Source organism: Rhinolophus sinicus, linkage group LG03, assembly GCF_036562045.2.
Source record: "Rhinolophus sinicus isolate RSC01 linkage group LG03, ASM3656204v1, whole genome shotgun sequence".
In the NCBI taxonomy this organism is placed as follows: Eukaryota; Metazoa; Chordata; class Mammalia; order Chiroptera; family Rhinolophidae; genus Rhinolophus; species Rhinolophus sinicus.
Genome location: NC_133753.1, coordinates 55,405,468 through 55,430,997, shown reverse-complemented (window position 1 = coordinate 55,430,997; position 25,530 = coordinate 55,405,468). Strand labels below are relative to the sequence as shown.

Genomic DNA, 25,530 nt, shown 5'->3' with positions numbered 1-25,530 from the left:
TTATGTGTTTAACTTTTTTTTTTCTTTTTTCTTTTTTCCCATTGCTAAGGAAGAACTCCCTCTGCTCTTGGAAGATTTTCTATTCTACTGATCTTTTTTTTTTTTTTTCATTTTATTTTTATTTATTTATTTTTTTTACCTGATGATTGTCTTAGGCACCCTCCTTACATAATAAACCATCAAGCTAACTTGAACAGGGAAATGGAGTCACACTCAAACAATAGCTAAGGTTAAAGGTGTATTGGAAATAGAAGAGGGGGAAGGGACAGGTCTAAGTGCGTGACAGATGGACTGACTTCAGAAGGGACAAAAACACAGGGAGATATGAAGACAACTACCGAAGCAAGTGGAAGACAATGTTTTAAAGTTTATTTTGTTAAAAAATACTTGTCACTTGGTTCAGACGGCACATCTAAAATGAGCCCACAATGATTATGTAATAAATGCAGAACATACCACAAAAAAAAAAAAATCGAGACTAACACAGAAACAGAAAATATGACCTTGTGAATACAATTCTGTTCAGCATTTCATTGCTGATGGTCAAAGTCTTCTCCCTCCACCATTTTCCTGGGCTCTCTGTAACTCACTGCACAGCATTTGTATTAAAAACAAATAATTAGTCAATGTTTACCAACAGAGCACTGAATGATCCTGCAACTCAGAGCAGATTTATTGCCCTATTAAAATACATAACGAGTATAAAAATGTTTCTAAGAAAATGTAACATTTGACCCAAAGTCTAAGCCCTCCCTTTCCTTCCCTACCACAAACACCCTTGCAAAAGAAAATAAGGTAAATTTCTTGTATTGAGAGGAAGGTATTTACATCTATGGATTTATACCATATAGTTGAAGCAACTTATTTCAGCAAAATAAAGCAAAATAGTGGGCACTGGGTCTTCTGAGGATGCCATGAGTCAGCCGAGAATTCTGTGTGTGCTGATCTAAAGCAGGGCCAAGTATCTGAACAACCTGATGAAGTGGGTTTGAGGCCGGGACCATCTCTAGCATGTGGAAAAGAAAACTAGTGGGAAGACAAAGAGTGAAAAGACATCAACTCAAATAGGACTGGGGTACATTTCACCAGGGGACTCTGACATTTGAGAAGAATTCTTCCAATTATGGTGGTTAGGGGTATGGGGAGGGTGAGTGGAATTGTGGGTAGCAGATTCTAAGAATCAGATGTGGGGAGGAATATATAACTGTGACATATATTTGCCTTAAACTTGACTGATAATTGGGGCCAAGCAATCATGTTTTGCTTCTTCCTTGGGTTGGCCAGATGGGCAGAGGCCTGGTCAGCCTTGACTTTCTGTGAAAGGGCATGAAGCCATTATACTCTCCTCTGCAAAAGGAACTGTGTCTCTATACGCTGCCTCCTGCCCTGAAGCAATTCAGAAACTTGGGGAAACTTAAGAGGATTTCCAAATTCAAGTTAGCTTGTCTCTTTGAGTTTTTATACTCTTTACTTCTCATACCCGTGGGAATGGCAAGCAAAAAAAAAAAAAAAAAAAAAAAAAGGTAGCAAATTATTTCACAAATGCCGGTGCTTTGGAACAATTAAACAAGTCTTAAATTCTTTGGAATTTCAGGTCTAACCTGCAAAGTAATCCTTTCTAACCAAAAAAGAAAAAGAAAGAAAGAAAGAAAGAAATTAATAAATTAAAGGAAGAACATGAATAATGCCTTTCTTCTAAGTGACAAAAAGGACTACTTTGAAACACTTATTTTGGCATGTACAAGTTTTTTGAGGGGGGAACCTGGCAGTGTTCACAACACACATTGAAGTGCCTGCTAAGAAAAAGCTAAAAATACACCCTGCAGTGAAGAGAAGCTCTTGCCTTCAGCTAATCTTAGCATCGAGAACAAAAAGATTGTAACATAAAGCTTTGGCCATTTCAATTCTACTATATACATTTTAAAAACTACACATAAATTAAAGCAGTGATTAAATAAGCTCATATAAAATGTAATTAAATTAAAAAAATCACAGCACATTATAGAGAAAAATAGGAACCAGTTTCACAAGAAAGAGATTATATATATATATATTTTTTTACCCTGTGGAAACAAATTTACTACGAAACACAAAAACTTCGTAAATAACCATCAAAATGAAAAGCATTTCTTATTCCATTCTTGCATTTTTACACAACCCTTAACCCACCTGGGGAACAATTCCAGAAATTAAGTCTTCCTTGAGCAACAGAGCAGTTCTGCCAAGAAAATAAACCCCAAACCTAATGGGGGAGGGTGCGGACATCCCAAACATACAAACTACAAAATAAATAAGAATTATAAAGTTTCTTTTAAAAGTAACCTTAACAATTATCAAACTAGTAAGTTCTGCCTTATCACATAGACTCTCTATACAACATAACCCTAAAACTTTATTACTATGAGGTATTTGGAGGAATTGGTAAAAGTGATGCACGGCCTGCCTGGTGAAGGGACTCGGTGAAGTGGGGGGACCTTGAAAGGGAACGAGGAGGAGGTGGAGGAGCTTTGGTTTATCAGCAAGAAATTGGGAAAAAAAAGTCATCCTTTGGTATCAAAGAAAGTTTCATTGCATGGTTGCACGGAAAAAGCACCACGGTGAATAATTATTCCTTTTTTTTCATTAGTGGCCTTTCTAAGAGGCTGAGGTATTCAAAGAGTATAAGGTGAGAGAGGTCAACAGCGGTTTAACACTTTGGTTCAAGCAAGGCACTCATCCTAGGAGTTTACAAAGTTTGCAACATGTTTGCCTAGAGATTTACAAGTAGAACTAGCAGTAATAAGAGTAGTATTTCCTAATGTTGTTGTTGTTGTATCATTATTATTAAGAATGAAGACAAGTTTACACACTGAGTGAAGAGTGAGGAGGGGACAGGAGGTGGGAGAAGGGTTGGGACAGGGGCGGAGTTCCCTCTGCAGACGGAAGCCGTGCATGAAAATATCTTTGGTATTCTTTGGTATCATATCAATGTGATTAAAATCACCAATGGAAATCGAGTGAGGTAGCGTCTTTGGTTCACACTATAAATAGTAGATCTTTACATTTTTTTTTTTTTTTTTACACGTGGAAGTAGCTATTTCTTACCTTCTGCTTCTTTGTCCTTCCTATTTAGGAAATAGTTACCAAATGCACTGTAAAGCTAACCACACCACAAGAATAATCCAGAAGGCCAGTTGCATCTCAAAACGGCCTCCAGTGTTTGAATGCACCCTAAACAACTAGATAGGAAAGGGAGAAGTGCTTTCTCTTTGTTTGCTAAATGCATAGTTTTCATCCTTTATGTACAAAGAAGGGAGGACTTTTTTTTTTTAGGGAAAATGCTTTTATAGCTCATGTGAAAATGTCCTAGGACTCTTTGGTATAGCAAAGTTTCATTTAACCTGCAAAGACGGGTCATTCACCTGGGGTAGCAATGGGAGTGGCATGAGTCCAACAGTAGCATAGTGCTTTCACCTTTTTTCCTGGAAAATTAATTATGCTTTTTTGGGGGGGAGGGACAGACTGATGACATGTTCAGTTAGAACTTCTGAATTTCCCCACATATTTTCTTTGGTTTTTGGGGTCTATTCCAGCTGCATCCAGGGAATGGAACACTCAGTTCCTGACATCCAGAATTCTTTTACCTGAACATTTACTGAAGTCTGGGCTTTTGGGGTGTCCAGACATCACACCTCCCACTCTTTCTCTTGGCCCCCTTTCAGGGAAGCTTCTGGTCATGAGAGGGCCAGAATGATGTATGGCCAAAAACAGTCTAACTTCCACTCTACCAAAAAACAAAACAAAACAAAAACCCAAAACATGTTATTTGAAGTGCAGTTCTGGAATAAACAAACATGCAAATAAAAGAGTGACTATCTTTTTAGGTGAATTTTTCTAAAGATTGAGAAATGATGGGTGAAAAAATGGCAATGATGCACTCGGTTGTGGTAGGTTAAGAAACCCGAGCCATAAATTAATGTTATAGTAAGGAGGAATGGAAGCATTTTTTCTCTATGTGCCAAGTCAGAAGCAAAACAGAATCACTCATACATGATGGGATAAGTGTATTGCTTGTGAGAAGCTGAGTTTGTCCATTATGATTTCTAAGAAGCAGAGGTTGTGAGAATGCTTAAAGAGTCGAGTAAAAAAAATTGCTTTTCAGGCTCTGATTTGTGCATCTGTGTATGAGAAAATATATCTCTAGGCCCTGAAATTGCATAATGGGTGCAAATTCAATGCTGGTATGAAAATTATCTTTGGTGTTAGCAAATAGAATCACTGGTTATTTTTCAAAAAACCATTATGGTGAGAATATTAAAAACATAGTAATATTCCTTGAAACTGTGTCTACACAGCAACAAAATAATTGGTTGAAATTTTAAAATGCAGTTAGATTAATTTGAAGGGGTAATGTAATGAAAACGAAACAAAAAATCATGGTTGTTTGAGTTTAACTTTTGTTTTTCCTGGGCTATTGAATTTGGTAAGATTGTGTGTAGACACAGCTTAAATTTCCCTGCATTTAAAATTCTCATGATTTAAATAAATAAGGCTTTCCTCCCTCCTAAATTATACATACATTACTCCTAGCCCCTTTTATTCCTGGAGAGAGAGAAAAAGTTAATCAGTTTTTTTCTTTTTAGTTTATGTCTTTGACAAGATTAAATTTTTAGTGAATCTTGGAGGGTTTAAATGGTCTCTTTTAATAACTGAATTATAATTGTGCCATATTATAAGGGAAAGTTTTAAGGTAGAATTTGGGGTGAGATTAAAAAACAATAGTAAGACAAAATGTGTCAAGGCAAATGCACTATTTCATTAAGTGGGAAGTATGTGTTGGTTTCCTTTTGTCATTCTACAGCAGACATGAAGGAGACACAGATGGCTTGTTGGTTTTGCCTCATTTCTCCAGGTGTCTGCCTTTTCTAAACCTAGATAAGATGCTGAAATTTGATCCTAAGGAGTTAGGTTTTATGTCAAGATGGTTTGATTTTTTTTCTTTAGCATTTTAATGAATCTCAAAAAATAACATATTGTTGAGGTAACATTTAATTTTATATTTCTAGTTAGGTGTGCTAATTAACCAAGAGTACCCAGTTCTTTACCTAATACTAGTAGTACAAAAGGCATCCACTTATATGAGTTATAATTCAATTAAATTAAAAGAGAATGGGGAAGGGGGGCTCATCGAGTGATTCACTTGGGTACTACTAAAAAAATTTTTTTGCCTTGATTTCTATAGCCCTGGTTAAGTGATTTGGGAAAAGAGAAATTTAAATTTTTATATTTGGAGGTTCAGGTCTAGTTTTTATCTGTCCCTGTTAGAGAGTGGAATCTATGTTATAAAATTTCCAGCTTAATGCAGTAGCAAGAAAGAATGTAGTATGCTTTGGAGGCTATGCTTAGTGAAATAAATAGCTTAAGACCTATAGAACCTAAAGTTTTGTCTTTCACTAGAACTCTGGCTTTTCCCACCATTTCTTGGTGGCACTTGCTATTTTTATTGATGTCCAAGTCATAAAATGTCTGGGATTAGCCATAAAATCAGTTTGATCATATTTTTTAAACGATTAAAATATTGAATAGTTTATATTCTAATAATAATGTTGGTCTGCTCACTTTATTTGTGTTTGTAAAGTATTAACAAAAAGGACTTGGTGTCAAATGCATACAGCAAACATGTCAAATTAATCTAAGCATGGAGTCCTTTATTCAGTGGTCTTTTACCAGAAAGCATTATTTTGAATAAATTTTCTAATTTAGTTACCTGCCCTGTTCAACTTGATTTTCTAGTTTACAAATCGGAGTCCTACTTTGGAAGAATTCCCAGGTTTTCTCAGCTATGAAAAGATTCTGGAATCGTGTCTACATGTTTACTTAAGTGACTTTTATGGATCCCGAAAGGGGATATGCCATCTGGATGTATATGTGTTCTGCATTGCCCTCTCTGTTGTGATATTAATTGCTTCCCTGAAGCTACATTCTTTCTTGCCAGTTCTGAAAACTAATATTTCAAATGCTTCAAGAGTCATAAATAATAGTCATGATTCTACGTGGCATGTGTATTACAGCTAGATCAGTTCATACGTATAACTTTACATAGTATCTTGTGTAAAAATAGCTTTGGTTATTAAAATCATTGCAATAAAATACCTGCACTATAATATTAAGTGTGTTCTTTGGTACCTAGGTGATTTTTTTTTTTAATGGATGGACTCTTGTTTCATTTCTTAAAAAATATCTGAACATTCCTTAACAAACAAAGAGAATGCACTGGTTTAGGTGTCATTCGAATTTTCTTTGCTGGGTTTGAATCTGCATGTAGGTTGCGGGCCTGGCAGGTTCAAACGCTAGGCTACATGAGCGAAATCACACTCCTAATCCAATGAACTTAGACAACCCCACACTGTGTTGGTTGCACTCCTATAGCACAACCCTTCCTGAAGACCAGCCCTGCCTAAGTCCCTAACCACTGGTGGTGTGTGTGTGTGTGTGTGTGTGTGCGCGCGTGCGTGTGTGTGTACACACGCACCCACACACCCACATACAGTACTGAGACACCATACACCTCTGTGGAGCGGTGCAACAGATGAGAAAGTCCGATCTTAAAAGACGTCCACTCAGTGGCTCACAATTACTATGCCCCAAACCACGAAATAGCCAAGCACAGAGAGAATGATCATGGACTGAAGGTGTGAGATCCAGTGGTGGTTTCCTGCTCGTAATTTTTCTTGCCAAGTCGTCGCCCCGCTGAAGTATGTGTCTCCGAACAAAGTCAGAATGCAGGTGAGCTAAGTCTTTGGTTTCTTTGGACTATAAATAACACTTTTTTTCTTCAAATATTTCTAAGTATAAACCTGCTATCTTGAGGTCCTGGTCTCTTAATTTTTTTTTTCTTTTTTTTTTTTTAATTTAAAGCTTTTCCACCGAGGTTTTAGTTCGTGGTTATTCCTTCATGCTTTGGTACAAGTGCTTGATGAAGAAGATGAGTTGCCTGAATTGGAGCTGCCCTCGTCCTGCCACTTGTCCAGACTCCTCCTTCTGGCGTTCATGAAGAAGTTGCTGACGGTGCTCAGCTCCAACCCCAGTTGCTGGGAAATGGTGATTTGCAATTCTTTGGATGGACGCTTATTTTCCTTGAATATTGCATGTAGAGTTCGACGCTGGACATCTGTGAAGACCAACCTGGGCTTTTTGGGTGTGTTGCCTCTATCCTTCCCGTGTTCTTGCTCTTTCCTTTTGCATGCTGCAAAGAAACATAGAGACTGTGAGAACCAACTGCCAGGGAGAATCAAGACTGGAAAAGCAGACCCAATAAAATTCGTGAAGCATTCCTCACGCCCACCTGCTTTCTGTCTGCTGACCTCTGATTTTAGCACCATGGTGGGCTGGGAGGGAACTGTAACAAAAGGATGGAGAATTAGGAGGGGGTGGAGTTCTGTGAGTCCTGCCCATGAGTCTTAGCCTGGACAACTATTTGCACTTTGTCTGAGGTAAAGCAATTCTAACTCCATCCGGGGCCTCAGAGTCCCCAGCTGCAGAATATAGGGTTCTGGCTAAACAAACGTATTGTTGGAATTTTTATATCACCATCTGCAAAATGGATAGAATACCTGCCTGGCTGGGTTGTGGTAAGGATATATAGAATAGTACATGGAAACGTTTATGTTAACTGAAGTGCAAAGTCAGATCCACTAGAAGTGGTTGCAGTCCTCAAAGGTTTACAGTCTGTGCTGGTAGAACACTAAGAGCCTAATCGAGAGTCTACAAACCAAATAAAAAGAAATTGCATTGGTTTCCCTTCGGATTTTCTTTGTTTTCTAGGAAACACTGTATATAAGAAAACTGTACGTAATGTCCTACCTTGCCCATCCAACGGCCTGCCACTGATTCTTTAGTGGACCCAGGACTTGTGCAGATGTGAAGGCTGCTTCCTCGCCATCAGGGCTAACCTGTCATGTTAGGCATGTTCACCTTTGGGATCTCTCTGCACCTCCTTTTTGCTCTTCATGAAAGACTTGCTCGTGGAGTCCTCCTCTGCCCTTAGCCCATCTCCCACTGAGAAGGCCCCTTCCCTGCGCATGCCTCTTGGTCTTGTATCATAAAGCTGTTTCGTGGCTGCTAGAGCGATTCCGCCGCATCGTCCCAATGCGGCCCTCAGGCCCCCAGGGTTTGGTACTGGGTCAGGGTCTTTCCCTCTCTCAGATGCCATTCTCCTCTTTCTAGCCTAATATGTCTCACTGACTCCCATTTGCCAAAGAGGCACTAACGGCTACAATGCTAACAACACCCTCCCCCCACTCTCCATTTCCACCATCAATCGATCCCTACAGCTATCCCCAAATAACAAGTAAACACAGTGCTCTGGTTATGCCAATGCTCCTCTGCCCTGACTCCAGTCAGAATGCTGCTGCCTCTCAGCCCCCCTACCTGGGCACTCTGGAGCAGCCACTGCTGTCTTCATACCTGGCTGGCTATACTCTGCCATGAGCTCCAATCACAGTGAAAAGCAAGTGGGGTGTGTTCTGGTGGAGGTAGGGACGTTGTTCTTCCATATCTCCTCAGACCTCCAGCAGGCTGCCCATCCCATTGCTGTCTCCTGCTCCACCTTCTGCCTCTTTGTATTCCAGGTTCTCAACTCCTTACCAGATGGTTCGCCAGCACTGGCTAGATGCAGCCTTCGTGCTCTCCCCAGGTAGCCCCCTGCCTGCCCCTACCTTTCATTCCTAACATCTCCAGATCTTGGATTTCAGAGCTCCCCTAAGGCCTTAAGTGCCCATTAGCGCAAATTAGCTCAGCAATCAGATCAACTGAAAAGCTAATGGATGAAGGCTGAAGGAGCGTCCAGTCTTCAGAGTCCAATCTAAGGGTCTCCAGGATTTTTTAAACCATGTGCTACTTACTGTGCTTCCCCGAAAATAAGACCTAGCCGGACAATCAGCTCTAATGCATCTTTTGGAGCAAAAATTAATATAAGACCCAGTCTTATTTTACTATAATAAAAGACCGGGTCTTATATAATATAATATAGTATAAGACATAGAAATTCTCTTCTATAGATGCATCAGTTTGTCTGGCCCTAGAGTACATTCACCTCACTCAAGGAACCACTGGTTTAATCGTTAAGAAATATAAGGGTAAGAATAAAACTGGACTGCTATCTGTCACCATACACCAAAATTATCTCAAAATGGATCCGAGACCTAAATATAAGACCTGAAACAAAAAAATGCACAGAAGAAAACAAACGTACTAACCTTATGGACCTTGAGTTCAAAGAGCATTTTATGAATTTCACTCCAAAGGCAAGGGAAGTAAAAGCTAAAATAAATGAATGGGACTATATCAAACTAAAAGGCTTCTGCACAGCAAAAGAAACCATCAACAAAATAAAGAGGCAACCTCAGGGGAAAAAAAAAAAAGAGGCAACCAACCGAATGGGAGAAGATTTTTGCAAACAGTGCCTCCCATAAGGGGCTAATATCCAAAATACATAAGGAACTCATTCAACTCAACAACAGCAAAAAAACAAACAATCCAATTAAAAAATGGGCAGAGGACCTGAACAGACATTTCTCCAAAGAAGACATACAAATGGCCAATAGACATGTGAAAAGATGCTCAACATCACTAATCATCAGAGAAATGCAAACAAAAACCACAATGAGATATCACCTCACCTCAGTTAGAATGGCTGTCATCAACAAGACAAATAGTAACAAGTGTGGGAGAGGCTGTGGAGAAAAAGGAACCCTCATACACTGTTGGTGAGAATGCAGATTGGTGCAGTAGTTATGGAAGGCAGTGTGGAGGTTCCTCAAAAAAGTAAGAATAGAATTACCATATGACTCAGCAATCCCTCTCCTGGGTAGCTACCCAAAAGTTCTGAAAACATTTATCTGTAAAGATACATGTCCTCCAATGTTCACTGCAGCTTTATTTACGGTGGCCAAGACACGGAAACAACCAAAATGTCCTTTGATAGATGATTGGATAAAGCAGTTGTGTTATATATATATATACACAATGGAATACTATTCTGCCATAAGAAAAGATGAAATAGTACCATTTGTGACAACATGGATGGATCTTGGGGTTATAATGCTAAGCAAAATAAGTCAGACAGAAAATGTCGAGAACCATATGATTTCACAGACATATGGTATATAAAATTGAAAACAACAAAAGAACAAGACAAACAAATGAAGAAACAAAAACTCATAGACACAGACAATAGTTTAGTGGTTACCAGAGGGTAAGGGGAGAGGGGATGATACATGAGGGTAAAAGGGATCCAATATATGGTGATGGAAAGAGAACTGACTCTACGTGGTGAACACACAACGTGATATATAGATGTTTTACAGAATTGTACACCTGAAATCTATGTAACTTTACTAACAATTGTCACCCCAAGAAATTTTAATTAAAAAAAAAAAAGTTGCATAAAAAAAAGAAATATAAGGGTAAGAATTTCAGAATGCTCTGCTGTACACCTGAAATTAATATAAAATAATATTGAATGTCAACAGTAATTGAAAAGTTAAAAAGGTGAGGGGAAAGGTGAAGGGCAACAAGTGGTCCAAATTTCCAGGTATAAAACAAGTAAGTCATGGGGATATAATGTACAGGGTAGGAACACAGTCAATAATATTATGATAATGTGTGGTGTCTAATGGTTGCTGGACTTACCATGGTGATCACTTTTTTAGGTATATAAATATGAATAACTGGTGTACACCTGAAGCTAATATAATATTATATGTTAACTATATTTTAATAAAAATCTTTAAAAAAGAATTTCAGAATGGACATGAGAGGAGACCTGTCATAAAAGAGAGATTTTTAGGCAAGTCAGGCCAGACCTGTCATAGCACATACTATAGGTCACTGGCTACATCCCTTGCCCAACCTGAGGGGGTGGCATCAACATAATGGGAAGTATTTATTAAATACCCAATTCCCTCAGAGCATTGAGCTATATATATACCAAACCAGCTGAGAGTCTCCAGAGAGAGTTCCTCCCCCCAGGGACCTACAGCCCTCACTGTGCAACTAGATTAAGTGCCCCAAGAAAGAGCTGACTAGACTGAAATCAACTCTAGTTAGTTCAAGCCAGCCCATGTAGGCACAGCTTTATACCACACTGATACACATGGCTGATTGATTCACTCATTCCCATTCAAAAATACATACAACACAGACTTTGCCCTTAAGGAGGTCAGTCTAGTGTTCACGTAAGCAAATAAATGCAAGATTATAAAAACAGAATAAGGATGTTATCTCTGCTTGAGGATCTTAAGGAAGGTATTGCTGAGAAGGGGATGCTTACCCTGGTCCCCAAACGATGAATAGGAGTTTTCTAGTGAGAGAAGTGGGACAAATTTGTACTGAGCAGGGGGAGCAGCATTCATGAAGGGTTGAAAAGTATTTGTACGTTGGTATTAGTGAGGTAAGAGTGCATGCAAGGAGGAAAGCTGTGGGAGACAAGGCTTCACAGGTAGACAGGACTCAGACTGAATTTTCTTGTAGATAAGGAGAAATTATTGAAAGGTTCTGAGTAAGGGTGTAGTGTCATTAAATTTAGATAAACCCCTCTGGTGGTCCTGTGGGGGATGACTTGGAAAGCAGCAATGTTACGAATAAGGGTGGTGTGCTACGCCACCCTGATGCCCCCTAGGACTAAGGCACTAATTCCTCCACCTGCTTGGAAGAGTTGGCAGCTGGTGGCTCTCAGCTGAGGTTCATTCTGGGAACCACCCTTGGCCAAAGGTTATACCACCCAGGTTGTGAGGTTGGGGATACCCACAACCAGTGTGGGGTTGGGGGGAATAGGGGTTGGTATGGAGGGTGGAGGTTGAAAAGAGTGAAAATGTGTTGGTTTAAGGCTCTCCAACCCCAACCCCTTGCATCACATTGGGACAACTCTGAAGGGTCATCCAGTTCCAGAGCACCCCATAGGATTGGTTGAGGCTATTCTTGCAATGACATTGAAGTTCAACTTCTCCCTCTGCTTGGTCTTATCGCCTCCACGGCCCCCATAGGGGTTATTCTCCATAGCTCTCTCTGATAACCTTTCTGCATGCAAGTTGCAGAAAGCCAGAGTCTGTTTCCCAGAAATCCTGACCTGAAATAGAAGCTATTAGAAAACCACTGTAATGAGGGCCCCAAATTAGATAATTGCAATTGAGGATGGAAAACAGGGAAAATTCAAGACCTTCTTGGAAGGTATAATCAAGGGGACTTAATAACAACTTGGCTGGGAGGGTGGAATTCAGAACATCTTCCAGGTTTCTGGTTGGATGGTACCAATGGGGCCATTAGAAAATGCAGATGGAGAAGTGAATTTTATGAGGGCAGTAATCACTTTTATGTGAAACGAAGAGCATTTGAAGTGCTTGCTGGACAGCCTGTTAAAGATCTCCCATAGGTGCTTATCCAGCGGACCACAGGACATATGGGGCCTGGAGCTCAGGGGAGAGGTCCGGGCTGGGAATATAACTGGGAAGTCATTAGGGCTCTAGATGGTCAATTACACAGAACACATACCTATGGAAAAGTAAATAACTGGGCATTGGGTACAGACTCAACTTACTTATCGTTCAAAAGGCAGAGTGAAGAGAGATCACAAAAAGATATCCACTTTCCACCTAACCAGGATGTATGTTTGAATGACCCCAATCCGGTTCTCGGCATTTGGCAGGATTGAGTGGCTGAAGCTACTCCTGAGCCAGCATTTCCCAAATGGCATCAGAGGAATGATACTGTGTGAAACAGGGGTTCCTTGAAAAGATGGTTTGCAGATCAAATACATTTAGAAAAACCTATGATATGTAGCCACCTCTTCAAAATTCCTAACATGTATTAGCACCTGTAATTCTGTTTCCCAAATTTACTTCACCCAGAGCCCTTTTGCGGTGGGGATTGTCTATTAATGTCTCATACATAATGGTGGGAAATGCATTTTTGGAAGTTCCTGCCCCGAGCTCTCAAGCACGGTAGATGTCACCATGTCAGAACCTGGGAAGTGAAATTCTCCCAGAGCAGAGAGCCTGGCCAACATTCCAGGGTGTCCTGGCATCGTGCCTGGCTAGGGGAGCTCAGTGCCTGTGTGGATATCAGAGGGGGTGTCTATGACTAAATGCACGTGGTATATTTGGAAAGAACTCTGTGCAGAAGTTGGAGTTGCTGAATAAGAAAGCAGAGATATCAGTAGAATTGGGAGTGGACTACATACAGCTTGTTGAGGATCACCAAGGAGGCTAGCAGTAGCAACCCACAGAAATAAAATCGTACTTCTAGAAACTTGTGTAGAACGATAGCTATCAGACTGTCAAGAGAATATGAATGAGAGCAGTGCTTTGGAATTGCCATAGAGTTCATTTCAGGGTACAGATTACCTGTTATAGGGTGGGAAACTACCAATGGGGGGGTCATGAGAGTCCACACAGTGAGCAAGGTAGAGAGAGAGAGAGTAAGGGCGTGCGAGCGGAGCATGACAAGAGCTACTGTTGCTTAGAGAACAGCAATATATGTGTCTTATGGGAAAGTTACAATTTTTGTGTGGTTGTAGTTTCCACGAAAAATAGACAAGTACTTGTCATAGTACTCGATTACAGGGAAGAGGATTCCTATTGTTTGTGAAAGGTGGTACTGAAGAGGAAGACGATCTGTCATGAGTCACCTCCATGAATGTCGGAAAGCAGATGTGTTTACAGTATGCAGTGGCAAAGCGGAGGGGAGGCTATCTCCCACAGGTGACTGTGATCTCCTCCAGGGCTATGGTCACTCACAGCGAGTCCTATGTGGGGGGCATAAAAGCCATAAAAGATGTAAAAAGACTGTGTACCACAAGAGTGAAAGATTATAAAGAGTTAAAAGAAAAAAGGTAGCGCACGAGGACATGGGCAAAGGACAGAGGCTGTCAGCAGGCCTGGGGCCCGTGCTTTGTCCATAGTCGGCAAGACAGAGCCAAGGATATTACAAGAAACATGATTTCTACAGGATGTTGAAAGGTATTCTATGAACAATGAGTTTTTCAGGTCAGTTTGCGGAAGAGCTGAGTTAATGAATGATTAAACAAGCTTCTTTAATGCAGGACTTCTCAGAGCCTTTAATTGCTAATGTGCACGGATACTTTCAAGTTTATGGAGTCTCCCAAACTTATATGATTAAGGAACTCTTTATTCAGGGGATTTCTCTCAGGAATGGCATTGCTTAGAATAGTGTCTATCCAAATGTGGTTGGCAGACTTGTGCTGGTCTCTGAACTGTCACTGACCTGTAGCAAGGTCGGCACAGGAAATTGAGAATGAGCAATTAGAAATGTTTGTGGCAGTTTGACATTGCTGCAGCATTCAAGTATGTGATTGTTTTTTCCAGTAATACATTTTTTTTTATTGTATTATCAACATTATTGGTCCAGGACAGATGAAAGTTAGAAACTAACAACTAGTTCTTCACTACGTAGAGATTAAGAAGCCCTGTCTTAGACCACACTTTATAAAACATTGTGTACAGAAATATCCTAGAATCAGCTATCAGCCAAGCATTCGTGTACCAACTTACATCCATTGTCCTGATTTAATGACACAAAGGACATTACAACATCTAAAGTGCTGATCAAGCTAGGCAAAGTCTGCCAAGAATTTGCCTGGGAGTAGATGGGCACTCATATTGGCCTGGGGACATTTATATAGTTAGACAGATTTATAATACAACTTCTTAGATGGAGCTGGACTCAGAGGACTCAAGTTCAAGTCCCAGCTCTGGAGCCATGGTGTTTGTTCTTAGGAAAGTCCCTCATCTTCTTTGAGCCTTAGCTTACCCAGCTGGGAAACAGAGGGCAATGGCCTTCTTTCCTCACGGGCCTGTAATAAGCATTAAATAAGTTAATATATATTGAAGTGACTATTAAAACTATGAACCCCTAAGGAGTATTCTAGATGTTTGCAAGTATAAATATGTCTTTAGTCAAAATGCAAGTATAAACACTGAATTTTCACAGCAGGCTGGAATGTTTGCTCTGTCTCTAGCATGTGGTATGAACTTGGACACGTCACTTGATCTCTTTTTCTGCATCTTTTAAATTAATAGGCTGTGTTCTAAGGCCCCGGCAGGCATGAAAGCCATGTGAATCCATGAATGTATAGCTGCAATGTATCCTAGTTTCCAGAGTCTAGTAAACATTTTCCGAGGTAACCGTACTCTGCCTTTTATTATTATTTTTCTTTTAAGGAAGGTGCAGCTCACAGTGGCCCATGCGGGGATTGAATCGGCAACCTTGGTGTTATTAGCACCACACTCTAACAAACTGAGCTAACTGGCCATGCCATGTACTCTACCTTTTAGAATATATACCCACAATGTTGACTTTTCCATTGCATGTTCTCCATCCTTATGGTTTCTCAAAAACAGCAGGTACTGGCTCTCTAGGGACATCAGCCAGTCCTACAAAAAATCCAGATCTATGTTCATCTGAATGAAGGTGATAAAACATAAACTCACATTGCTCACAGTTGCTTCAACTTTCTGAGCTTGTGAGCTTTGGAGAAGAAAACAGTTACAACCACCATCTCATAGACTCTGCGAACAGCTCAGTGTTTGCTCTCTTAGGACTCTGAGCCATCAAACAATAGGTACTTTATATGTTTACTGAGTTTCTACTTTTTCATTAAAATTGTAGGATAATTTGTTTAACTTGTTTTCTGATGTTCTTGGTCTATTTGTCCCAGAGTTGGCTGCTTCACATAGAATGCAATTGTGAATTAGAGTAAGGCTGTCTTCTTGGGGGCAGCAGAGCTATGTCTGTTTGTCATGCGGGGTCTCAGCGCCCGCTCCCCGCACAAGAACACAGGACATGGTGAGGTCAAAAAAGAACACCCACGGAGCCATAGATAGGGGAGTCATACCACTATATTCTCGATGGCGGCTGGGTTGGAGACACAGGAAGCAGGAACCACACGATCCGCAATCTGCCATCCGCTTCTCTGCCAACCCACCAACCAGCATAGCCACAGCAGTTATATCAGTGGCTAATGGCTAACGGTAACAGCTGACGGCCAACTAGTCACAGCTGGTGGCCATCTGCTACCCTAGCCAGCACCTTTCCACGTGAGGCCGAGAACCTGGAAACTGCTCTCTGGGACTCTGTCCCCACAATGTTTCAGTGTGTACCTGCTGAAAGTACACTGAGAGTCCAGGTATAATAGGGGCATGCTCCATATTCCTGGTCTACGGGTGATGAAGGTTCTGTAAAAAGCATTGCACAGGTTGTCAGACGTTTTGAGTTCTGGTTCTCTGTCAAGAATTAGCTGAATGACTGGATTAATTCCCTCAACCAAACTGAGTCCAGGTGCCTTAATTATATGATGAAGGGATGGGACGAAATAACTTGCAGTCCCTTCTAGGTACAGCGCTATGACTGGATGTGCGTAAACAGCTTTCAACATCCTGCCAGGGGAAGCAGCAGACGGCACAGACCTGACCAGGACTCCAGGGGTCTCCATCGTAAATGGGCACCTGGAGAAGGGTGTGAGGGTTGGGCCGTTCACTCTAGAGAGAGCTGGGCCACCCTTCCAGTTCACGCCCCCTCATTTGTCAGCCTCTCCATTACCACTACCTCCACCTCACTCCTGGCAGGCAGAGATGGGGGCTGGGGGTGGGGGGCGGGACTGGGGAGAGAAGGCCTTTGGGGCAGAGCACCTTCAGATGAGGCAGGGAGGGAGCAAGACCTCTGTGCTCAGTAAACGATATTATCAGGTCAGATCACAAAATTGGACTTCGTCAATTGAGGTATTCTTGGACATAATTTGTAAAAGTCCTTTAGAAAATTCTAGTTTATGTTAGTTACATGAAGGAGGACTATGGAGAAGTGTGTGTTTGTTTTTTGGGGGGTGGATAACCATACAGACAATCAGGGCTTGGCGTGCTTTAGGAAGCCATGTTATCCGATAGAATAAGACGAAAATGGAGCCAAGTGAATGGCAAACCCTGTGCCTGTCATGTTAGGACATTATTTAATTTTGGCAACAGCTCTGTGAGCTGTCGCACTTAATAGGCTGAAGGAAATTTAGGAACTTAACCTGAGGGGAGGACAGTTTTGGCCGTGAAGTCTGGATAGAGAACCCTAGAGAGGCAGGGTGAAAGGCCTGAGGGGCCAGGGAATGATTCAAATCAGATTTATCTGGCAGTCTGAATCTAATGGAAGCAGACTATGTGCCTACAGCTTCCCATTCATATGGGGTTTGTACCCTGTGAGTCCTTACACACTGGCCAAGTATTTTCTCCCTCCAAACAACTGCTTCAATGTGTGCTGTCCTACATGATTGCAGGGGAGGTGCGCAGAGAGCAGTAAAGGGGAAGGGCTGAGATTTCCAGGGCACTGTTAAACCTCCTTGGCAACTAAAGACAGCGTGGCATTTTAATAGGGGCTTGCTAAAGGCCCAATGTCTTTACCATAACGGCCCGTGCCAGCACTGAAAACTGCAACCTGTAGGGCCAAGTATTCTTGAACAGGTACGCCTGTGATGTCCCAAGTCACACAGAAGAGGCCCGGCCTGAATTTGGAAGAGGAAGGTCCAGGCAGCTGCTAAGGCCCTCAGCTCCTTTGCTGAGCTCCTCTGGGGGCAGGTAGGGTACACTGGGTAAGGCGAAAGCACACCCTGAAATTCTATCCAGATTCCTGATAGGCTTGGCAGGGACATCCTGTACATCTTGCTCAGGGGAGCTTGAGGCTTCAGCGGTAGGAAAAAAGGATAAAAAAAGCAGCTGGGCCAGAACAGGCAAATCCATAGGGACAGAAAGTAGGCTGGTGATTACCTATGGCTGGGTGGGTGGGTGGGGAACGGGAATGACTACTCCTGGGTATAGGGTTCTTTTTGGGGGAGGTGATGAAAATGTTCTAAAAATGATTGTAGTAATAGCTGCACAGCTCTGTGACTAATAAAAAGCACTAAATTATACACTTTAAATGAGTGAACTGGATGGTATATAAATTATATCTCAATGAAACTGTTTGAGAGGAGTAGCTGGGTCTTACCTGGGGTGAGCCCTCTACACTTGACCTCCTAAGCTCCCCACCTCCATCTGCCACAGAGAGGGACCCTCTTCTAGACGGTGGCAAGGACGAGAAGGGGTCAGCTGTTTACGTCTATTGAGCCCCCAAAGTCCCCCTCTTGATAGCTGAAGGTGCTTTTCATAGGAAACTCTACAGAACAATATACATATATATGGAAGAGCAAACATGCAAATAAACCAGATCTCAAGACAGATAGGGTTCGGGAGAGACATGAAGGCAGAACTATGCAGGTAAACGTGGCAGGTCTGCTCCTAAGCCCATTTCACAGGCCAGTGATCACACTGTGGAGTTCAAACCGCCAGAGGCTGGGCCACGACAGCTTCAGAATTAGAGCCCGGACTCCAAGTCCTGGGTCATACTGTTATCTGCTCTGCCCTCAGTCATTTTGCTGTACTACTGTGCATATTTTCACAAGCTGGGCTCCCAAATGTTTTTGGAATGAGGCAGCTGTTAAGTGGTAAATTCAGAGGGCATCGCACAACGTACAATTTGAAAAGCAACTCCAGTTAGTTCTAACGGATACTGCCAACGGCAGTCTTTGCACAGGAAGTGAACTCCTGCACAGACTGTCTGAAACTGTGATGCCCAGAAGAGACAGGTGACCGGCCTGTTGGACACAGGCTAGTTTTGCTTGCGTTTGTGAGTTTGTGGGCAGCCAGGGCACCATGGAAATTCTTCTCGGTATACACATGAAAGGTCTAATAAAAACACACAAACAGCAGATATTCCTAGTCAGGTATGACCACTATAACCCACTCCTGAATCTTGCTTTGCAATGCTTAAAACACCTTTGTTAAAGCTTCCCATGACAGCTCCACAAAACGCAGGTGACGTACAAATGGGTATCTTTTTCTTTAGATGAAGAAACAGTGTCACAGAGGGCAGGTAACTTGCCTGTGGGCACACAGCTGTTTAGTGGGGGACCTCCAAATCCACTGTGTCCTAGAGGCACATGTCAGCATGGTGGAGACATCATGAAAACTTCCCCCAGGAAGGGGAAATGGCCAGAAGCAGCTGGTGAAGGGGAGCCCGGGGCCCTGAAGCTGTGGTGAACAGGGCAGGAGCAGGTGGCCAGCCAGGTAGCAGGCCACTTGTCAACCAGACCTGCCTTGCTGGGGCTGAAAGAACTACAGCGGGCCCATCCAGGAAAGAGGGCTGCGTGGAAATAGAGATGGAGGGAGTTCAGGCAGCAGAGGGGACAGTACACTCCTGCTGGCCTGGGAGAGGGACAGGAGGGAGTCTAGTTTCAGTAGGAGCACAGAGGAGCACGAGACAGCTGTCTCCATGTGCATGTCTGCTTTGAGAGGAAGCTGAAGGCAAATGACATGACCCACGGAAAAGGAAAGATGGGGAGCAGTGGATTAAAACCAGGAGAAGTCTGCTCCATCAAATTCTGGCTGGAAAAGTCACCCAAACCTCTTACCACACCTATTTGCTTCTTTAACAGAGCTGTCCAGGACAGAGACCCGCCTTCTGCTGCATCTGCTGCCTGGACTCCTTCTGGAGCCAGCATATCAAATATTTCCACTCACCTCTCTTTTGTAGCCCAGGAGAGGTGGGGGATCGGACCTTGTGAACAAAGGAGGGCAGAGGCTGCCTGGGCCAAGAGGGGTGGGGCGGGATCACCAGAAACAAATGGCTGCTTCCCCTGTACTAAGCCCCCCCCACCCCCCCCTTGTTATCACCTTACAGGACCTCACAACAATGATGGGAGGTCCTTACTACTATTATCTCTAGTTTACAAGTGAGTAGCTTGAGGCCAAGAGGTAAAGGGTATGGACTAACTTCACCCAAACAGTAAATGGTGGAGCTGGGATTAGAGCTAGTGTGGGGCCGAGTGATGGTACCAGAGGAGACCAGCTGTGGCCTGGGTGTTCCTTAGGCACAGCTGGGGGGAAAGCGGAGACTCATATAGTAAGTCCTCATTTAATGTCCTCGATAGGTTCTGTAACTTTAAGCAAACCGACAGAACGAAATCCATTTTGGCACAGGCGAATTGATATAAACAGGAGTTGAGTTCCTCAGCATCTTATCGTCATTATAATGAAACTGTTATTGGAGGGCCTGCTGTACTGGTTTTCACTTTCCATGGCTTCTCAACAGCTCTTCTCCTGTGTTCTAGACTCTCAGTTCTTCTCCCCACAAACTGTTTTCTCTCTTCTGTCCTGTGTTCCCTCTGGCATAGGCTGAAGCTGAGGTAGAAGGTGAGCTGGGACTGCTCAATGGATGAAGACATTTTGATACTCCTATTATACTTGCGTCATGGTCTTGCTGGCCATTCATGCTCACATTTTCCTTGGCAGAGGCTCAAGCTTTTGGATACGCACAGGAAGAGACACCCACTCCTGACCCTTCCCTCCATGAAACTCTTTCCCGACATTACAGCTTCAAAGGGACCAGTGGGCAGAGAATTGCACTTGTTGTCCAGTCAGTAACAAAAGGTAGCAAAAGGGCCCAGCTCACTTTTCTATCTCAGCTCGGCTCTTTTCTGAAACGTTGGCTCAGGAATTCTGATTTGTAAACTTCTGTTAATACCTGATCCAGTGGAGCTTTATTAGATCAGTATCCTTCATCTTAAAGAACCCCTTAATAGTTTGGAAATATGTGATATTAATAATTGGAAGTATTTCATATTAATGCCCTAGTTATTATGTTGATTCCACAAGAGAGTCAAACGGCACACTCGATGAATTACATGCTTATTATGTATGGTTATCGCATATAAGCTTATTGTAAATTTTAAGTCTTAGTTTCATGATCCCATTTCTTTAATGAATAGCTGTATATAATACCTTATAATATTCACAGCAATTGAAAGTTATAAAATGGAATTCCTTCAAAAATAACCTGCAATTTTGACTTTTCACTAAATCACCAGACATTTCCCACAACGAATTTCAAATTAGTGGTTTGCATTTATGGAAAATTGTCAGTAGAGTTCAATAGTAAATGATATTCTCCTAATGACTTGTTCTATACAATTAGCCTTACAAGGGTCTCCCAAAAGCCTGAGACGAAAGCTCTTGGTGGCTGCTCTACAATAATATTCGGGGATCTTGACACTGACCCCAACCACCTTTCCCACCTCACTTCTCTCTACTGCCCACCCACTACCCACAGTAGTACCCATAGTAGTGGGTACTCAGAAGTCAGTCCTAAATACATATGAACTTTTATACGCCTATTCTTTTGCTCAAGCTGTTCCCTCCACCAAGAATGTCCTTCCTTCTCTTTCTTTTCCATACAAAAACTTCCCCATGTAATCAAGACCCAATTCAAGCATCTCATTTTCTGCTAAGCCTTCTCCACCTCCTCTCCCATCCAGGGAGAACTGTTCTATTCAATGCTCATGGAACCCCCTGGATAATTTGTTTTTCACTTACTTGTCTCTCTCACTAGATCACGAGCTCCATAAGGTAGACCATGGATTATTTCTTTGGCATATTTAGCACCATCGTTGCATAAATAAGTTGGATGTGGCCCCATAGAGAATAGAGACACCTAAGATACAAGTCTTTATCTTTTGAAAATGTGTACATAGAATGCAGTTCCATGAGATGTCCTTAATCGTTTTACTGGATAATTATTTTGAAGCACTTTAATGGCACGGTGAGGGATATTTCTGAATTGTCACTGAGAAGTCAATGAAAGGGGGCTGGGTCCCTGGCGAAGGAAGCTGGTATTGCCACCATTCCTATGATTGAGTTAGTGTTCGGGCCCAGGGAGGAAGGAGGCTGGAGTAACAGCTGGAAGAGCAGAAGGTGCGAGGTGGGATGGGGGGCTGAATTTGGGCTGGGGCATTTAAATGAGCTGGGAATAGGGCAACCAGCCCTGCTCAGATGAGGTACCCTGCTCACTGGATACCAGAAGGCAGAGGGATGCTATCTGCATCTGTCCTTGCTAACTCTGGTGGGGATTGGTCCATATGCCTTAGTCAAATACAGAGTTGGTAAGGATCCAATTTACGGATAATGTCAGCAACAGAGTCTGTGCAGTGGAAACCAGATAATAAATTAGTGAGAGGACTCCAGGGGAATAATCTCAGAGAAATTCAAGGGATGAAGGACTTAGATGAAGAATGCTTTACAAATAAGGTGAAATGAAATACCATTTTGTTTCTTTTCCCTCTAGCAACTGCCTAGTCATTGGGCTTTTGGAGTAGGCCCTCTGGCTCTTGATGCCCTGGATCCATGGGTGAGGGTATCATTCCTTCCCTGTGGACTTCAGGGTCAGCCTGAATTCTGCAGTGGGAGAGGCTGGAAGGACCCTCACAATTCTTAGCCTTAGCTACAAATTGGAATCACCTGAGATTTTTGGAAGCTCCCCAAGTGATTCTAACACTTGAATGTACAACCTTGAACCATTTGGACATCTTATTATGATGAAGGTCCTGATTCAGCAGGTCTGGGCTGGGCCTGAGATTCTGTACATCTAACAGATTCTGTACATCTTCCAGGTGACGCCTCGCTGCTGGTCAGGACTACTCTGTGTAACCAGGGTCCAGGGGACTCCAAATGCAGAGAACACCCTCCTTTATCCCTACTGACTGAATTCTCCAAGAGTGGCACCAAGGAACATACATTTTAAACAAGCTTCCCAGATAATTTAGATGCCTGATAAAGTTTGAGAGACACTTGCTCCTCGGGGAGTATTTCAAAACTTGCCAAGATCAAAAGAATCACACTGCATATTTGTCAAAAATACAGACGGACTGAATCAGAATTTTAGGAGCGGCCTGGGAATCTGTACTTTAAGAAGAGCACAAGGTAATCCCTCTGATTCCAGCTCTTGGAAAGCCTGCTTGGCAGGCTCTTTTGGTGGGGTTGGGGCCGATCCAGGGAACCCTCTTCCCTCTCTCCACAATGAAACCGTCGCTGTAAAAGCCAGCTCTAGTGATTGTCACAGACGGTCTGCAGAGGAAAAGAAATGGATGCATGTGTGTTGGGGCAGGCCCGGAGGTGGAACTGTCCAAGGTGTTCAGTAAAGGAGACAGAGGGTTTTGTTCTGTGAGTCTGAGAAGAGAGGAAGTCCGGTGACAACTGGGGAAAGTATCAGATTAATGGCTGTGAGCTTTTTTCCCTCCATGTTGAGTTTACTGCACATGTGTAAAGCAGAAGGGTGAAGGGTGGAGGGGCAGCAGCTGTGGTGGAGAGCACCCACTCCAGCCTAGGAAGGCACTTCACCCTCACCTCCTCCCCCTTCCTCCTGATTGATTATCCACCTGGCTGGCACCAGGAGGAGAGCTGGAGGTGTATTTTCTTTTACGTCTATAGTTTCACCTCCATATTGTGACAAAAGGACCCCGTTAGTCTGCATTGGATCTGTTTTGTGGCTGTTACATTTTGAACGTGTTGAAAGTATTATTTTACATAATAACACATGGGCACGTGGGCTCACACATAACCATACCATAAACCCATGCTGCATATTTCAGGCTGTGCTTCTCAAACTTTAGCACGCATTAGAATCACATCAAGGTCTTGTTAAAACATAGATTACTAGGTTCTACCCCAGAGTTTCTGAATCAGTAGGATTTAACAAAGTCCCAAGTGATGCTGGGACAAACATGTGGGGGAAAATGGCAGGTGAATCTTACATAAACAAATTTTTAGCAGGTTTATTTATTTAGCAGTATGGGCAAAGCAATTTTGAAAGTATTTTAGATGTATTATAGGACAGAGTAAATGAGTAAATGTGAGAGAGAGAGAGAGAGAGAGAGAGAGAGAGAGAGAGAGAGAGATTACTGGGTACCCGGTTCTCACTGTAGAGGAAAGGACATACAAATATGGAATGGGGAAAGGCAAGAAAAAATCCTATGGGGATACATCACAATGGAATGTGGAGGTATTGGTGTAAACTCATGGTTTTAAAAATATGCATATAAGCATATTCATGTGAACATATGTATTATGTATGTATGAATGTGTATATATGCACTTGTATACATAAATATAGATGCTTTTTCTATGATTTCCTTGTTTTTGGCCAAAAAACAAAGTCACCCTTGTAGCCATGAGCACACCTAGTTGCCCAAGTCTTCTTGGTCTCTAATACCATTCCCACCAAAATAAATCAGGGCTCATCAAAGAAGAGGCTGATTCTAGGGCTGGGGCAAGATGGGTAACAGATGAGCTTGAAACATCTTATTAGGATGCCAGAAAGTTAAAAAAAAAAAAAAAAAGAGAGAGATAGGAGAATGCAGGAAGGTGCCACATTAAAGGGACTGGTCAAACCTGGGATAACTTGAGCACCAAAATAGTTAAGTACAATAATGAATTATAAACTATCGGACAAAAGGAATGAGTGAATTTATACCCATAATAAATGGATAAGTAAATGAGAGGAAAGGGGACTCTTGCTCACAATGGAAAGATGAGAGCTGACTGTTAAACATGACAAGAGTGCTGGAAATGGAAAATCATTTTGAAACCATTGTGATAAAGACTAGATCAGGCAAGAATCAATAAATGCTAACTCTATGAGAAATTTTGATGAGGCATAGGATATTTGCATGATCTTAAAGTGTCACCCCACAAGTTGCATATTAACTGTAAGGGAGGGAAAGAAACCCAGCGATTATATAGTGGAGAAATTAGACAGCACCTTGACTCACCAGTTAAGTGAAGGACAGTCAGACTTCCTGGGCCTCCAAATGAGATCCCCTAGGAAGGAAACACCTCTCGATGCAGTTTTCTGGGCAAGAAAACATCACCTCAATCTACCATGAGGTAACATCAGATAAACACAAAATGAAAGGTATCTTTTTTAAAAAGTAGGGAATGTATTCTTCAAACATGTCAATGTTACAAAAGATAAAAATAAGCTGTGGGAATATTTCAGATTAAAGAAAAAGAAGATATATGACAACTCAGTGTGAGACTGACTCCTGTACTGGAGGAGAACAATGCCAGGAGGACATTACTGGGTCCACTGGCAAAAGCGAACTGTGGCTGTATAAGGGAATATCCCTACTCTTGGAAATATGATCAAGTATTTAGGGGGAGAGGACCATGATATATGTAATTTACCCTACAGTGGTTCATGAAAAAAATATTCTATGCATGGAGAGAGAGAGAGAGAGAGAGAGAGAGAGAGAGAGAGAGAGAGAGAGAGAAAGAGAGAGAACATGCATAAGCAAATGATAAATAGGGCAAAATATTAACAATTGGCCAATTGGTCATGTTAACAATTGGATAAAGAGTATATGGATGTTCTTTGTACTATTTTATTTTTGTACCTTTAAAAATTTTGAAATAATTTCCAAATAAAAAAAGGTTGTTGAAGATATTCTGTAAATCATGATACTTCTAAAATATTATAAAATCATAAAAATTTGTGTTTACCCAATCAATGTATGGACCAACCCAAGTATTCAAAAATAGGGGATGGATTAAACCATAGTATAGCTTTAAAACAGAAAATGCATAAGTTTTCTAACATAAAGTACTTCAAGAGCAGAGGGATGGATTTACC

General features: G+C 42.0%; 1 protein-coding gene across 2 annotated transcripts in view; it reads right to left on the bottom strand.

Moving 5' to 3' along the window:
• Positions 1-347: 347 nt before the first annotated feature.
• ONECUT1 (one cut homeobox 1) overlaps positions 348-25,530 on the bottom strand; it is a 40,944-nt gene continuing 15,761 nt past the window's right edge. Inside the window, exons 2-3 of one of the 2 annotated variants that reach the window (XM_074327729.1) lie at positions 7,325-7,378; positions 348-7,225 (exon numbers count right to left, since the gene is read on the bottom strand). In XM_074327729.1, coding sequence (XP_074183830.1) covers positions 6,933-7,225; positions 7,325-7,378 — 347 coding nt within the window. In that variant the 3' untranslated portion in view covers positions 348-6,932. The remainder of the gene's footprint in view (positions 7,226-7,324; positions 7,379-25,530) is intronic. The other variant, XM_019747086.2, reaches the window with a different exon arrangement.